The 17,864-nt window shown below is 41.0% G+C and overlaps 1 protein-coding gene across 1 annotated transcript in view; it reads left to right on the top strand.

Annotated features, from left to right (window-relative positions):
• The window catches only part of LOC139260377 (kinesin-like protein KIF20B), a 113,921-nt gene that overhangs the window by 54,047 nt on the left and 42,010 nt on the right, over positions 1-17,864 (top strand). The window contains exons 17-21 of the mRNA XM_070876931.1: positions 3,065-3,123; positions 4,840-4,944; positions 7,704-7,854; positions 8,849-10,079; positions 13,270-13,408. Coding sequence (XP_070733032.1) covers positions 3,065-3,123; positions 4,840-4,944; positions 7,704-7,854; positions 8,849-10,079; positions 13,270-13,408 — 1,685 coding nt within the window. The remainder of the gene's footprint in view (positions 1-3,064; positions 3,124-4,839; positions 4,945-7,703; positions 7,855-8,848; positions 10,080-13,269; positions 13,409-17,864) is intronic.

The raw sequence follows: 17,864 nt of genomic DNA, 5'->3' as shown, positions 1-17,864 counted from the left end.
CTGGCCAGAAACCCATGCCACCACAACCACAGGGGAGGCATTGTGGAGATTTCACCGCTACAAAAGCTTTGCGTTGGCAGCTCATAATTGAACACTTTGCTTGAAGAGTGAACGGCAGGTTTGATCATTGCCTGGCCACTCTATCCCACCATGTTGACTATTCTCCTTCTTAATCTGCAAATGAGATACTACACAGGAATGGTCAAGGTGAACAAAAAAATGTATTAAACTTTGTAACCTTTATTGTGAGACTTAAATAAAATAAAATGAGCTGCCTCCAGCAGTGTGATAATTCAGCAACATTATCAACAACATAATCCAGTGTGATACTTTAACATAATACTGGCACCAAGATGGTGTGCAGCAAGACTGCCAGAGCGCAGTGTTGGGAGGAGAGACAATGGCGACGCCGTTTGGGTACACACTGGAACAGCTCGTGGCATGGAAGGCCCGATTTCTGATTGCTAGCCTGTTCATCGGCGTCGCCAGTCACAGGTGGTTTGGGTGTGACTGGGGAACGCAAAGAGTATGGTGGCAGGCATGGATTGCATCACCTGCCCAAGCTGAGGGAGAGCTTGTGCCCGTGATGTGCCATATTCTGCAAGGGTTCGTGCCACACCCTCCGGGACTCCACTGTCACTGCTGCAGGCCACCAGCCTTGTATGGGCATTGATGGTCTCGCTGGTATCAGTGCTTGCACTGACAATCTGCGACCCTACCTCCATAATGGTCGCTTTTATACTGTTGTTTCTCGTGGGAATTCTACCCAAGACATCAAGGAGCAGACGGCTGACCTGGATGCTCTCCCTGGACATTCCTACCATGTCTCATTCCACGTCTGTCTGTTTGTCAGCATACCGACTTTGCCGACTCACCCTCCAGGGAGATGGCATGTGGGATTCAACCCCAGCACTCCGCTGCTACACGCCACTGGTCCCAGGAGCCTCTTTTTCGTTGAACCCCAAGAATGTCACGTCCTCAGAGGCCGCCTCCTCTTCCTCCTCCAGAAGATGGCCTAACGTGCAGTATTCCCTTGAGGGATGCTGCACCTGTGGCTGGGTCATCTAGAAGTAGAAAGCAACAGACAAGTAGTTAGCAGCAGGTGAGGGAAAGGTGACTTGAGGAAGGTTGCATAGCACAGGCTCATTTGAAGGACTGCCGCTACTCCATTATATCTAGTCCAGAGGCACTGCAGGACATTGCCCCAACCCTAGTCCAGAGGCACTACATGACATTGCTCCAACCTATCCCAGGGAGTGTGCAGGACTTACCCTCAGTATCCGAATGGGGGTCAGCGCCCCCAGTGGTCACTGCCCGACCTGTGACGCCGATGAGGCCTGCCACTCTGTCCTCAATGTCAGTGAGTGGCAGGGTCTGAGGCGGACCGCCACCTGTCCACACCTGCTCGCGGCGATTGTGTGACTTCTTGGCCTGCAAAGATGAAAATGGGAGTGGTTACAAGAGGGTCCATCAGCTCTTGTGGCACAGATAGCTACCAAAGCACTTATACCATACTGTCTGAATGTATTACACTCCTCTGTTTAATGGCCTTGGAAGTTGCTCGTGGTTCATCAGGAGGACATCGAAGTGGGGAGCCATCTTATGAGATCTCAGAAAGCAATCTTAATAATGTGTGAAGATCATTCATGGCAAATAGGATGCTGAACTAAGCATACCTATGTGTCATGCATTTTAGGAGGCAAACCACAGAGTGCTGAGAGGCACCAACAGCATGAGAACAAATAGTGTGTCAGATTTATAATTGAAGTAATAAAGGAGTGCAAGAATTAAAAATTGTACTCACTCTGAACCCTTGTCAGATCATTAAACTTCTTTTGGCACACTGACCACAATGTCTGAGACAGAGACCTCCTCAGCGATTTCCCTCCAAATCCTTTTAAATATGGATGGCAGTGGTCCCGATCCATCCCTACAATGCAACTCCTGCCATGTTCTCTCCACAGCCCCCACTCGAATATCATTAGCCTCATAGCTGAATCGCCTGGCACGCTATCTGGAATCGTCGTCCTCCATAATCAAAATCCAAATGTAAAATGGCTGATTCAGACCCGGTTGTACTGTGCATGCGCACGGCCGCGCCCTGCATTAGCGTTTGCGACTGGAGACCAGACCAGAAGCACAAAGAAAAAAAAAAGTCTGTGGTGCAAGGCTGGAGTTAACGCAAATGTTCCTCGTAGACTTTCATTCGGCGGAACTTCCTCGCTCTGGGCTGAACTTTAACCCGGAGCTACATTTTTGGCTCCGCCATGAATTGTGCCTGAAAACGCAAAAGCTGAAAATCCATCCCAGTGTTTCATCTGGCTGGGGCATAGTCTGAGGATAAGGGGTCAGCCATTTAGGACTGAGATGAGGAGGAATTTCTTCACTGAGGGTTGTGAATCTTTGAAATTCTCTATCCCAAAGGCTGTGGCTCCTGAGTCATTGAATATATTCAAGGCTGAGATATAGATTTTTGGACTCTAGGGAAATCAAGGGATATGGGGATCAGGTGGGAAAGTGGAGTTGAGGTTGAAGATCAGCCATGATCTTATTGAATGACGGAGCAGGCTCGAAGGGTTGTGTGGTCTACTCTGGCTCCTAATTATGTTATGTTCTTTTGGCCTCTGACTCAGCCCAACATTTTGCCTCAACCCCTTGGGTTAGTGTAGCTCAGTGACAGTACTCACTTGGCTGATCAGTGCACCTTGGTCTCTGGCACCCGTTGGGTGGGCAACCGCTCATCCCCTTCATATTCCCAGCAAAGCGTTGAGCAAAGTGTTTTCCCAAAGCTGCTGACGTGGTGATGATTAGACATAAATTCAGGCACCTAGGAAACTGTTCTGTTCATATTGAAGCTACCATACAATTGAGGCGTCAACCACTGATTCACTGTAGTCACATCCTGGCTAGCTCTTTGGCCGATTTTTGTGCAGCTTTCTTGTAGAGACTATCTAATGTTTGTTCAGGATGCCATGCTTTGATGCTGTTTTTCTAAGCTCAAATAGTGCCTTTACTATCTGAACATTTGAGTAGATTTACATATTTTAATGCTCTTAAATTTCAGATTTAGAGGCATATGAAAAATTGACTGAAGATGAGGGAAAATTGAGGGAAGCTCATAAGGTGACTGTTTTAACACTATCAAGGCTTTTACTTCTGCCATTTTCTCAAGTTGTATTTTGTTTTCATTTTTGGTATTTTTATTTTTTAAGAAAGCTATTAGAGAGTAAAATTTAAATTGCATGACATTTATTTTCCTGTCACATGATTTCATTGTAAGCATCTAAAGTTCACTGGTGAACTAGTCAGATTTGTTGCCTTATTCTGTGCGAATTGTTAGAGCTTTCTAATACTTTGTTCTGTTTTAGATGCATCTTTTACCACAATTTGATTTTTTTTATCCATGATACATTTTTTTTTCACATAATGTTTAGTCAAGAACTTGCATTTATAATGTGCTTGATCACCTCTCAAATATCCTAAAGAATTTCACACAATTAATTCCTTTGAAGTGCAGTCGCTGTTATGGAGGCAAATATGGCAGTCATTCTGCACCAAGCAAAATCCTACAAACAGTGAGGTCAATGACCAGTTAAACTATTTTGGTCAACATAATGTTTGCAGGGTGCAGATAATTAGTGTTTTTTTTTGAGTAGTGATGTGGGATCTTCAGTATACTATGGAAAGACAGACCGTGCTTTGGTTTAGTACTTCATCTGAAGGATAGCACCACAGCGCACTCTCCATCCTGCCCTGAAGTGTTGACCTAGATTGCGTACTGAACGAATAGTGGTATGGCAGTAAACTAGCTCTTTTTTTGAAATAAAAATTGAAAATGCTGGAAATACACGATGGGATAGTCAACATCTGAAAGCGAAAGACCTGAAGAATTTCGGGTTAAAACCTTTGTATGAACCTTTGTGGTCAGAGCATTAAGTTTGCTGGAAATTACCAAAGCAACGGGTAGAGATGCAGAGTACACATGGTAACTATTTTCACAGAAAAGATAGCAATTGGCTGTAATAGTATGTAACTTTATTCTAAACCACAGCAAAGATAAAAAAAATCTCCTTGCTATACAAAGTGTCATCTTGGGTAGAGACGTGAAGAAATAGACAAGTTTAAAAATTGCAAAACGAAAGGGATAAGCAGTGGAACGTGAAGAGGAATTCCTGAAATTTTAAGGCGGGTACAACCACTTTTCCACGCCAGATCAGATGTCCTGAGGTTTTTTTTTGGTATAAAGTATCCATGTCATTTTTATTGTCTAGGTGCCCGAGTCTCAGTTTTAGCTTGTACAAAGTCTTCTGAAAGCTCGGCTCCACTGCTGGCAAGGATAGGAACAATTGTCAGAAAGGAATCCTGACCCTAAGAATATCTATACTTGATTTGTTGTTGGTATAGATGGGTCTCCGGTCTTTGTCATTTTTCATTCTTATCAACTACCTTTTGAATAGTTCAGGGATGGGGCTTGGATCTGCTTGGTCTGTATGGCTCAGATGCTTGCTGTATGAATGCTTTGAGTGATTGGAAGAGCCGCACCTGTAAATTTGCAGAGTGCCTCGAGTCACTGAGCCATAAGGTCAAGTCAAGAATATCTATTTAGGTTGAGTTTTATTCTGTTTTCTGTGGGTCGGTCTTTATTTTATCAGCCGCCAAAGTTCCAATGGATAGCAAGTATTCTGTAATCAAGCTGTAAGATTTAAATTAATACTATTGTCCCAATTGATTCTGACTGCAATGATAATTGGGTTTTATTTCATTACCTACCACAAGAGACAACATGTATTTGTACCTAATTGTAATATTAACACATTCTTTTCTTATAAAAATGCATAGAATAATGAGATCCAAAAGTTGAAGGATGATTTGATGCTCAAGGATGCTGATCTGAATAAGGTGAAAAATCTGCTTGCAAGTTATGAGGAAAAAATGGAAGATTATGTAAGTGTCCAATTAATGTAATTTTGATTGCTTATTGTGGGACAGTTAGACAAGTTAACTAGATACTTGCACAAATATGAAACTTTAAACATTCATATTGACAGTGTAAAAACACACAGGGGCCGAAATTGGTCATCCGCCCATTTCTCAGTGGTATGTCATTGCATACCGTTGGGTATCGCTGGGGCGGAGTGCTGCCAAAATTGGTGCAGCTGGTTCTGAGCGGTGCGACAGGCGGTCTTCTCCGGCGGTGCAGGGTAAGTGTCTGGGATTCTAGACTCTTTGGGTCCCGGATTCCGCGCTCTTCCATCGACCGCCGTGTCGTTCCCCCTCCCCCGTGTCCTCTTCCCCAACGGCCCCCGCCCCCACCCCGAGAAGAGCAGTCCGAAGGCCAGAAACTGCCGACATCCAGTTGCAGGTAAGTGTCTCTGGTAAGTTTAGATTTTTAATTGTTTTGTGCAGTGTTTTTGATTTATTTATAATACTTAGGCTGTTGTGTGAATAAAATTTACCCACAAGATGTGAAAGTGGATAGACGAATGTGCAGCTCGAGGCCCAGATTGTATTCTATTTCTGTCCCATCTAGTGGGCCGGATAGAATGACTTGGCAGGCGCGTATGGCTCGCGGGTCGTATTTTGCCCACCACTGCCCTAATCTATCCAGCTCCTTCTGTAATTGCTGTCCCTTCCAGCTCGGCATCATCAGTAAACTTATGTTTGTTTCTGTTTCCACTTTTAAGTAATTTATTTATACTTATCCAGAACTTAACCTCCCTTATCCAGAACCACTCCCCCGTCCAGAAACATTCCCGGCCACCGGGTGGTGCATGCGCAGAACTCTGACATGAACAAATTGAAGTGCTTCCTCGCTGCCAACTCCCGCAATTGCTGACCTGACCCCGCAATCCACCCCGCCCCCAATGATCTCTGCCGCACTCCCTGCCCCAAGCCAGCCAGCCCCGATACCCCCTTGCTCAGTACCTGTACCATCCAATTTAACATGACCACCCCTCGTCTGAAAAAATCCTTTATCCAGAACAGGCCAGGTCCCGAGGGTTCCGGATAAGGGAGGTTCAACCTGTACTATAAACAATAACTCATCTGGGAGGCATCCAATAATTGCATCCTTCCCTGTTGATTCAGCTATACATAACCGCCCTCTGCTTAAACCAATTTCAGAAGTACTACACCTTTCAGTTTCATGAACCAATCTCCTGCATTGCACTATATCAAAAGCTCAAATCAACATCCAATCAGTTTTCACTGTCAACCAGGTTTTTTTATCTCCTCAAATGTCACTAGATTTGCTAGATATGATCTTTTTAGAGGACTTATTTTTCAATATAAGATTAATCAATATGGTTATTAGAATGTTAATGTCAAGCAGTCATAGTTTTAGAAGATGATAGAACCTTCAATCATACCAAATGATTAGGGAATCAAATGTTTTGCAGCTCTGAGCTCAGCATTCAGGTCTGACTTTGCTTTACAGTACACTACCATATATTACCTTAATTGCTTACAAGTTTCCTATCAAAACGTCTTTTAATGGCATGTCCAACATGATTTAATGCCTTGTTTACGTGCAACTTTACATTTGAGCTACAGTGCACATGATCAATATGATTTACAAAGATCCTATTGATATATATGAAGATGGCTCAACCTTCCGTCATCCTGTTCTCAACTTTCTTAATTTGGCTAAAGTAACAAGATCTTTCTTTCCTTGATGTTGCCAGGCATTCTCAATTTTAATGAGGTTAGAAATTTACAGTACCATGTATGAATGTTAAGGTTCAGTAAATGATGCCCGGTTGGATATGCTACTCCTTGCAGGAGAAACAAAATGGTGACACTCTGCTGTGTCGTCTTTTTTTTAACCGGGGTCACCACTCTGAATTTTAACCCCTTTTCACCCATGTCTCCTTACAATCTCCCTCCTGAAAAGTTGTGCTGTCTCTCTCTTGTAATTCCATATTTCTCCAGATGGGTCATCACTCTTTCCTTCAGAGCGCCCTCCATTACTTTCTCTTTCATGGATATCAGGATGACCAGCCTTATAGTTCCCTATATGTAGGTTTTCCTCTTTTTTTTTTTCAGTGTTGGCTAACCTCTGCAAACATCTCTATCTCACTGGGTTTGGAGCTTCTTATTTTGCTTTTTATTATATTGTAACCGGTTAGTTTATGTTACTGCTATGCACCGAGGTGGGATTTTAGAGCAAGGCATTTTGTGCATCAGGAGCTAGGGAAAACCAAATGCTTGCATAGCTCCTATATGTTAAGCTCAAGAAAGGGAGTCTTCAACCTGTTTAAAATTGTTTTAGCCTATTCTCTGTGGAGACTAAACTACATTTAAAGAATAATAATTGTGCCCCTTAACTAATTTACTATTCTGACTGTGTCTTTTGATAAAACACAACACAAAAATAGTTTATTGAAGCTTACAAGTGATTCCTTGCCATCCTTAAGTGAAATCAAAATTCAGTTCCAAATTAGAGATTTGCCTTTTTCCACCTCCTAATTATTTGTTTTTTGAGTAATTGCCTGTAATTTTCTTTTGCTGAGTTGGACTTTTGCACTTCATGCAATTAAAAATAATCTTTTATTTGCATCAACTTCCTCATCAAGACTTTGGCCTTTCCTCTTATTTTTTTTTCACTTCGTACCCGTTATAGTATAGAAACTGGAAAAGTTGTTTGATTCTATAAAAAAAAAAATTTTTTTTAATTGTCACCTTTTTTTTCTTGTTGCTTCTAGGATAAGACTATAGAAAATATTCAAGAAATGTTGGAAATACGTGGGATAACTGAAGATCCGTGCATTAAACCAATGAAAAATCTTTCAACTATTAATAGAAAACGTACTTTTGAAAATTATGAACAAGACCACCAGCCACCTTCTAAGAAAGGTACCACTTTCCCTTGCATTAAAATGATCAGACGCAAGCTGGTACAAAGGAATGATGATAAAGCAGCTCGTACATTTCTCGAGCCGAAGAGGAGCATTGGTCAATGTAAATCTACGGATATAAGTCTATAAATTCCATTCTTTGCACGAACTGTTTCTGAAGAACTTGCATACATACTGTATTCCACTGAATGTACATAAATACGAAATCCACCGAGAGGTTTTATTGTTTGCATTTGCAAAAGTAGCCTTTCTCATGACTTGTACAGACCTTGGCTGATTAGTAAACTATGGCATCCTATTGTGCATCTTGTTTGTACCAGGCATTTCAGGTTAATATAGTGTGGAGCAATATAATTAATTGCTCTTTGTGGACTGACGAGTTGTCCCCAAAAAATGTTACACAATGCATTTTTGAAGTGCCATGATGGATTTTCATGGTATTAATTTCTGTATGTTATTGTAATGATGAGCAGACTGGCGACATGTAGTTGATTACTCTAAGCGTGGGCGTTTGAAAGAACACCGTGTTGTCTATGTTCTACTTGCGCGCATCGCAATACTTTCTGGTCATAGTACAGTTTATTTTAGAAAACTGTTTCTCTTCCTATATAACAAAAAATAACACAATGAAATAACAAATTCAAAAACCAGTGTAGAATACAAAATTCTGAAGATACAGTGTTCTTGGCACGTGGTATGCTTACTCCAGAAAAGTGAACTTCCTGCATCCCCTTGTATGTCCCATTAGGTCTGTGGACCTTAGTTTGAAAAACCTGTGGGTTAACTAAACTTCAGTAAACTAATGTGTGCAAATTGTTTAAGTGTACTTTTCAAAGCCCTTTTTCATACAATTTTGTATTTTATGAATTTGAAAGCGTGTGATTTACTTTTTATTTGCTGTTCGGGAGCCAAGCACAAAATTACATCTGCTTCTGGAAATTCTTTTAACAATAAAAGTTCCTTAAACTTTTATTTTGTGTTTTTCTTTATAGGTCCATTTAACAAAGAGGCATACAACTGCACCAGCATGAAAACTCTAGAAGAGAAAGTTGAAGGAGTGAGAAAGGAACTATCTGATAGAGAGAGAGCAGTGACGACATTAAAAGGAGAAATACAGTCTTTAGATGGTCAGTTAGCTTTAGCCAAAGAGGATCTCGACAATGAGAGAATCTCAAAGGAAGGGCTGAGTAAACAGGTAGAAAGACTTCAATTAGAACTAGCTTCTTCGGCTGAGACCGCTTTCAAACTAACCGAAGAGATTGCAAACCAAAATTCTAATTATGAAAAGCTGATGTTTGAGCTTAAATTTGAGAAGGAATTGAATGAGCAACAATCTACAAAAACTAAACAGCTCCAGCTAGAGGTAGAATTAGGTCAGCATGAAGTAGCACAGAGAGAATTGCAAAATAAAGAATTGAAAGATAAAATAAGCAAGCTAAATGATTTCCAGAAGGAATCTGAATTGTGTGCTGTGGAACTGAAAAAAACCAAGGATCTCCTAGAAAAGGCAGGTAGAGAGTCTCTGAAGAAAATAACTGAAATTGAATCTCTGCAGAGACAACTATCTTTGCTTAATCAAGAATTAGATAAGGCAAAGGATACAGTGCAAAGACGAGACAGTGCTCACTTCCATAAAACGATTGAAACACTGCAGAAGGAGTGTGAGCATATAGTAAAGATGTCATCCCAAAAAAGCCAGCAAATTCAAGAACCAGAAGAAAAGCTTGAGTTCTTGAAGAAGCAAAGAGCAGATCTCCAGACTGAATGTACTGAACTGAAAGTAAATGAAGCTATAACTCAGAATTTGCTTCAAGAAAAAGATGCCCACCTTCAACAGTTGAAAGCAACGTTTGAAGTAACTGAAAATAAAATGCAGGCTTTAATACACAGCAAAGAAAATATTACAGAACTCCAGAAAGAGATTGAAAATTATCAACACACAATAAAAGCTCAAGAGTTGGAAATCTCAAAAAGTAAAGGCAATTTAACCAGATTTGAAGAGCAATTGAAAGATGATGAAAACATCATTGCCGATTTGCAAAATAATTTAAAATGCACGGAAAAAAAATTTCATGACTCAGAAAAATCCATTGATGATCTGAAACTACAGGAAATGAGATTTGAGAAAGAAGTCAGACAGGCCCAAGATGTGCGGGATGTTTTAAAGGAAACCTTATCCAAGAAGGAAGGAGAATTGGAATGTAAACATTTAGAACTTATTCAGTAAGTACTCTGAAATGCATTACTTGATGGTGCAAATATTGTATCCATAACTCTGCAGAACATTTGCAGGTGGTGACCATGAAAATGCCAAGATTTGCTTATTGAAGAGTGCAAAGTGAATATTACTCTGATAACGGGTGCAGCGTCCAGAATTTGGGACCGAGGCTGTTCCAGATTCCGCGTTTTTCCAGACTTTGGGTCGTCTTTCTGACGTCACCTATCTGGAAACACTGGATTTCGGAACGTCGGGCGGGGGATGGGGGGGTCGCCGCCATGGAGGAGCTGTTCGGGTGGGGCCCTGCCATGGAGGAGCTGTTCGGGTGGGGCCCTGCCATGGAGGAGCTGTTCGGGTGGGGCCCTGCCATGGAGGAGCTGTTCGGGTGGGGCCCTGCCATGGAGGAGCTGTTCGGGTGGGGCCCTGCCATGGAGGAGCTGTTCGGGTGGGGCCCTGCCATGGAGGAGCTGTTCGGGTGGGGCCCTGCCATGGAGGAGCTGTTCGGGCGGAGTCCCGCCACCATGGAGCTGTTGGGGCCGGCGGGGCCCGTCGCAGAGGAGGTGCTGGGGCCGGCCGATGAGGAGGCCCCGAGGTGAGACGAGTGTCGGCGGGGTAAGGGCAGCGGCAAGGCGAGGCCTGAGTTTGGGCAGTAGCGAGTTGGCAGCGGCGGGTCCCGATTCCGGAACATTTTACGGATTCTGGACGACCCTGCCACCAATTGGTCCGGATTTTGGACACTGCACCTGTATTGCAATACATTCTCTTCAATTATGGCATCTTTTAAAATCACTAAATATAAGGGTGTGACTTAATCCATCTGACCCATCTAATTTTTGCATCTACTGTACTTCTCAAAATTTGATTTTTATAGATCTAATCTCTTCCAAATCTTGCTAGCACTGACATGGTGAACTCAATAGTCCACGTAGTGAAGCAATCACAACAGGCACCTGGTTATGTTTTACAGTGATTCCTGAAACCAGAGCTTCGTTTAACTGCTTTTGTAGCATACTAATCCTTCAATGGTTTACTTTTGGAATCTGTTTCTGTCCCTCTTCACCCTTGCAAAATTGACCGTTTTATACTTTTTAAAAAGTCTTGTGATTTTGTATGACCTCAAGCTTGTCAGTTTGATTTGATGTATGATTAGTTATGATAAAGACTGTACAAGTCTGAATCTTGTACTTTTCTTCTGAATTGTCAACATTTCTAAGTACAGTGATTACAATTGGAATTGTTGTTGTGTGACTAACCAGAAAAATTGTAAGAAGGGGAGATTAACTTTGCTAACAGATTCTTCCCTTGGACAAAGTTTGTGAAGCTTGTACTTCATACCTTTTTAAAAACGAGTATGGGATGGTGACTTTCAACTTGCAAAGCATTGATAATAACATTGATAAAATGGCTGTGATCTGTAGTACTTAAATATGAAAAATGCAAAGCCCACGTGTGAAAATCTTGGTCTCTGCTTCCATGTGCCCACAAACTGATAATAGAAAATTAGAGCAGTTAAGTGAACCGTATTCTAATGTCCGGTTCTGTTCCCTTAATTTTAAAAATAATTTTAATTCTCTTTTTTTTAAACTGTTGATCAGTTTGTTCCTACACAGAGCCACCCAGTGGTAGATACTTTCCAGGATGGATAAAGTAAGACAAATAATACTGAAAATAATAGTGAGGAATTAAAAAAGTGTACTAGCGTGGTAAAATGGGAGATTAGAAAGGCAAAAAGGAAATAAGAAAAAAAGGCTTGCAATAATATAAACGGAAATAGTAACCACTTGTATTCGCTTATTCAAAAGTGTAAAAAAAAGAGGATTTAGGACCACTGATTAAGGATTCGAACTGTGTGGAAGATGAATTTATGGCAGAGATATTAAATATTTTACATTAGCTTTTACAATTGATCAGGGAAATGAGAACATAGTTGTGCTAAAGGAAGATATGAAACAATTGATAGAAATGACTGTAGGAATGAGCAGATCTCAAGATGGACCCATCATCTGGCACTGTTGGCATACATTTTGGTGCTGAAACAATGTAATCAGGGACAAGATGGCTAGGGCCTGGCCACGGTTTGTCAAATCTCATGCAAATTGTTCTGTGGGACAAGAGTAAAAAAGACTTGCATTTAGTGTCGGCATAGATTTTTGTGTTCCAGTCTCTGGATTGCAACTTGGACCCACAACCTTGTGACTCAGCAACCAACTGAACCACAGCTGACCCTGTAACACCCTTGTTTAAGGAGAGAGTAAAATGCTGGGTGAACTATATACTAGTTAGTCTAATGTCATTTGTGGAAAATCTTAGAATCCATAAATAGAGATGAAATTAGTAAGCATTTATAACTGTATGGGTTAATCAAGGACAGCCAGCACGGATTTGCAAGTTGCGCTTGACAAATTTAAGTGTTTTTATGAGAAGTGACCGATTTGGATAGGTAAAGGCAATGCAGTTGTAGTGTACATGTTTCTTGAGAAGGAATTCCGTAAGATGTCCCGAGGTTAGTTACAGGCCTATGGAATATGAGGAAATGTAGCAGCATGGATAAATGGTTCGTTAATGGATAAGAAATAGTTATAGTAAAAGGATGCTGCTCAAACTGAAGGAATGTTTGAAGTGATGCCCTTGGTCAGTGCTGGGTCCACTTTTGATCTTTGTGTATATAGGTTATAGGGAGCACAATATCAGAAATTGTTGAAACCAGAAAAGTAAGAGGTTGTGACCGGGAGAACAAACCAGTTAGTGGAGAGGGTTCTCATCTCATCTAAAACCCGGCATTTCCAACAATATAGCAGCACTCCTGTTCTGCACTGAAGTATCAACTTGAATTGTTTTCAAGTCCTCAGACTGTATCTTAGAAACCATAATCTTCTGATTCGGGTAAGAGTGCTACCATAGTGCTGTCCTGACACTTCATGTCAATTTTCACTTTTGGGCATAAATTCAGATATAAACTTGTAGTATAATAGTGTAATATGCCCATATTGCAATTGTTATTGATCCTTGAAAAACTGGGGTATGTCAACACTCGCATTGTACAAATATCAGGAGCAGGCATGCAGTTAAGCTCAGGATGGTTTGGGCTATGCCTAATATTGCGCTCTTCACTGTTGCCACAGGTTTATTTTTCCCTTTGTACAAATTTTGTTACCAAATTTTAACTTTTGTATTTATGTTTTTGTTGTATCAAAGGCTAAGGAATGAACTTTCTGATAATGCTTCAAAATGTCAAAGATTGACAGTTGACCTGCAGAGAAAAGATGAGGAGCACAGTGACCTCAAGGAAAAATACATAGATGCTAAGAAACAGATGCAACAGGTAGAGAAGGAGGTGAGCCCTATGATTAAAAATAAAAATAAATAAATGTTGGAACCCTGAAATATAAACAGAAAATTCTGAACGTGCACAGCAGGTTTCTGTAAAGAAAAAAGATCGCTCAGTGTGTGGAAATGAAAACTGGAAGAGTTCCTTAATGCAGCTGAGCAGCAATAAAAGAGTGGGGGAGGAGAATGGGTTGAATGGCCACACAGATTTTGTCTTTAAATGTAAATGACAACGTAACCGTATATTTTTAAATCAAGAAATTAGTAGTGATTGTATTTAGTTACCATGAGATTCTTTTCCACTAGCTCCTTGAACATAAGAAATAGGAGCAGGAGTCGGCCACCTGGCCCCTTGAGCCTGCTCTGCCATTTAATAAGATCATGGTTGATCTGATCATGGACTCAGCTCCATTTCCCTGCCTGCTCCCCATAACCCTTTATTCCCTTATCACTCAAAAATCAGTCTACGCCTTAAATATATTCAATGACCCAGTCTCCACAGCTCTCTGGGCAGTGAATTCCATAGATTTACAACCCTCAGAGAAGAAATTCCTCCTCATCTCAGTTTTTAAATGGGCGGCCCCTTATTCTGAGACTATGTCCCCTAGTTTTAGTTTCCCCTATAAGTGGAAATATCCTCTCTGCATCCACCTTGTCGAGCCCCCTCATTATCTTATATATTTCGATAAGATCACCTCTCATTCTTTTGAACTCCACTGAGTATAGGCTCAACCTATCTTCATAAATCAACCCCCTCATCTCCGGAATCAACGAAGTGAACCTTCACTGAACAGCCTCCAATGCAAGTATATCCTTCCTTAAATACAGAGACCAAAACTGTACGCAGTACTCTAGGTATGGCCTCCCCAATACCCTGTACAGTTGTAGCAGGACTTCCCTGCTTTTATACTCTATCCCCCTTGCAATAAAAGCCAACATTCCATTTGCCTTCCTGATTACTTGCTGTACCTGCATACTCACTTTTTGTGTTTCATGCACAAGGACCCCCAGGTCCCTCTACTGCAGCACTTTGCAATTTTTCTTAATTTAAATTATAATTTGCCTTTCTATTTTTTCTGCCAAAGTGGATAACCTCACATTTTCCCACATTGTTAGTCCATCTGCCAAATTCTGTGAATTATACCTGCAGTAGTCTGTCTTCAATTCAATGTTGCTATGTCTATTGTGGTTAGTTCTGTAGAAGTTTGGCTTTAGCAGTTATAAGAACATAATAATTAGGAGCAGGAGTAGGCCATTCGGCCCCTCAAATCTGCTCCGCCATTCAATGAGATCATGGCTGCTCTTCTACCTCAACTCCACTTTCCTGCACTTTCCCCATATCCCTTGATTCCCTTAATATCCAAAAATCTATCAATCTCTCTCTTGAGTACAATCAAGGACTGAGCCTCCACAACCATCTGGGGTGGAGAATTCCAAAGATTCACCACTCTCTGAATGAAGAAGTTTCTCCTTACCTCAGTCCTAAATGGTCGACCGCTTATTCTGAGATTGTGAGCCCTGGCAAGTATATCCTTCCTTGAGTAAGGAGACCAAAACTGTACACACTACTCTACGTGCGGTCTCACCAGGGCCTTATATAATTACAGTACAACCTCTTTACTCTTATACTCAAATCCTCTTGTCATAAAGGCCAACCTCAAAAAAACTAACAGATTTGGCCAACATGATTTCCCTTTCATAAATCCATGTTGACTCTGCCCAATCCTATTATTATTTTCTAAGTACCCTGTTACCATGTCCTTATTAATAGATTCTAACATTTTCCTTCCTACTGATGTCAGGCTAACTGGTCTGTAGTTCCCCGTTTTCTCTCTTCTCTCCCTTCTTAAATAGCGGGATTACATTAGCTGTTCCAATCTGCGGGAACCGTTCTAGAATCTAAGGAATTTTGGAAGATGATAACTAATGCATCCGCTATCCCTATAGCCACCTCTTTTAAAACCCTGGAATGTAGGCCATCAGGTCCAGGGGATTTATCAGCTTTCAGTCCCATTAATTTCTCCAGCATTTTTTTACCTAATGTAAGTAGTAACTCGTTGATTCTCTCGTGGCTTTGCCCATGGATCTGAACAATTAATATAACTGTCTCCCATTTTCTAATTCTTTGTCTCACTTTTTGTGTCTCTTTCTCACACTTAGACAAACTGTTAGGTGTGGGAATCAACTATGTGCATTGAAAACAGCTACTTGTATTCTGAAACTAGGTAGTTTCATCTAGGCCAAGACTGAATAGGTGGACTGTTTAAATTTCTCAGGAAATCAAAAATTACAGATATACAATAAAATCTAATTATTAAATAGAACATATAAACTAGGTTACGGCTCCCAGTTTTTCATTCAATTTTGTAAACATTAATATTACGGGAGGAAGAAATTGCAATGTGTTGAGCAAAAATATGAATTATTACTTTTTATATTCCAGACAAGGAGCTGATGTAATCAGTCTCTCTGAAGGGATTCTTTCAATTAGAAAGATTGCCTCATTGTTTACTGGGTGGATTTTTATAGTAAGGACCAAGAACTATAAAGCTATAGAAAAGATTAACCTAATCTTTGGTAAATTAAATATTCAATATTTAATATTACTAAAACGGTTTGCTTAAATATGCCCTAAGGCTTTATTCAGAGCTCCCCTTCTATTTGATTAAGAATACAGCTCTTCCAGAAACTATCTTTTCTTTTAACCCTATTTTTAATTCTTGTGTTCCGATACACAAGGAACTGCAGCTGCTTTTATCATTTAGCATACATTACAAACAGTGACAACATTTCACTTGTCTGCTGTTTTTGCTAAATAAACAATTCTTTGAATGTTGTAACTTATGGTTTACTTTATTTAATGCGTTTTTATGCGCACAAAATGCCAACTTCCTTCACTTCGAATAATGGATTTGGTTGGTTTTTAGTGCTGTCAGTCTCTGGTATATTTCAGTTGCTGGACACCGGAAATATGGTGTTTACAAATGGCAAGTCCTGACGTGCTTTGTGAATTGTCAGGCTTGCTGTCAACCATATACATGGGGTCTGTAAGCACAGATTGCTTGACAAGAGTGACCTTTGGTGTGTTCTGGGAGTTGTCTACTACCTTAAGCCTCTTCAGCTGACCTGAGAATTCTGATGAACTCAAGATCTCGGCTGCCCCTAGAGGCAGAAGTGAATAGATGAAATAGACCAGGACTAGAGACACATTGTCAAGGACAAAATGAATTCTCATTTGGGAAACATGGGTTAATAAAGGACAGCCAGCATGGATTTGTTAAAGGCAAATCGTGTCTGACTAACCTGATTAAGTTCTTTGATGAAGTAACATAGAGGGTTGATAGAGGGAGTGCAGTAGATGTATATATGGACTTGCAAAATGGCATTTTTGTAAGGGGTTAGCTTGGGAAAAGAATGGGCCGATTGAGGACCAAGAGGAGAAATCTTCATGTAGAGACAGAGGTCATGGCTAAAGTATTAAATGAGTACTTTGCATCTGTCTTCACAAAGGAAGCAGATGATGTGAAGGTTACACGAAAAGAGGAAATGGAAGTTCTGGACAGGATAGTAATAGATCAAGAAAAGATGTACTAAAAAGATTAGCATTACTGAAAGCTGGCAAGTAACTTGGTCTAGATAGAATGTGTCTTAGGTTGCTGAAAAAAAGCAACGGTAGAAATCATAGAATGGTAACAGCACAGAAGGAGCCATTTGACCCGTCGAGCCCGTGCCAGCTCTCTGCAAGAGCACTTCAACTAGCCCCACTCACCCGCCATTTCCTAGTACTTCGGGTACTTATCCAATTCCCTTTTGAACACCACGATTAAATCTGCCTCCACCACCCTTTCAGGCAGTGCATTCCCGATCCTAACCATTCGCTAAGTAAAAAAAGTTTTTCCTGATGTCACCTTTGGTTCTGCTGCCAATCACCTTAAAGCTGAGTCCTCTGGTTCTCGACCCTTCTGCCACTGGGAGCAGTTTCTCTCTATCGAGACCCCTCATGATTTGAACACCTCTATCCAATCTCCTCTCAACCGTCTCTGCTCCAAGGAGAACAACTCCAGCTTCTCCAGTCTATCCATGTAACTGAAGTCCCTCATCCCTGAAATGATTCTTGTAAATCATTTCTACACCCTCTTTAAGGCCTTCACATCCTAATGTGCGGTGTGATTGGACATAATACTCCAGCTGAGGCCGAACCGGTGTTTTATAAAGGTGGTTCATAACTTCCTTTTGTACTCTCTGCCTCTATTAATGATGCCCAAGATCCCGTAAGCTTTTTTAATCGCTTTCTCAACCTGTCCTGCCATCTTCAACGATTTGTGCACATATACCCGCAGGTCTCACTGTTCATGCTCCCCCTTTATGATTGTACCCTTTAGTTTATATTGTCTCTCCTCGTTCTTCCTACCAAAATCGCACTTTTACGCGTTAAATTTCATCTGCCACATGTCCGCTCATTC

The sequence above is a fragment of the Pristiophorus japonicus genome, chromosome 3 (genome assembly GCF_044704955.1).
Source record: "Pristiophorus japonicus isolate sPriJap1 chromosome 3, sPriJap1.hap1, whole genome shotgun sequence".
In the NCBI taxonomy this organism is placed as follows: domain Eukaryota; kingdom Metazoa; phylum Chordata; class Chondrichthyes; family Pristiophoridae; genus Pristiophorus; species Pristiophorus japonicus.
Note: the sequence above shows the minus strand (reverse complement) of the source record. Positions and strands in the feature narration are given on the sequence as shown.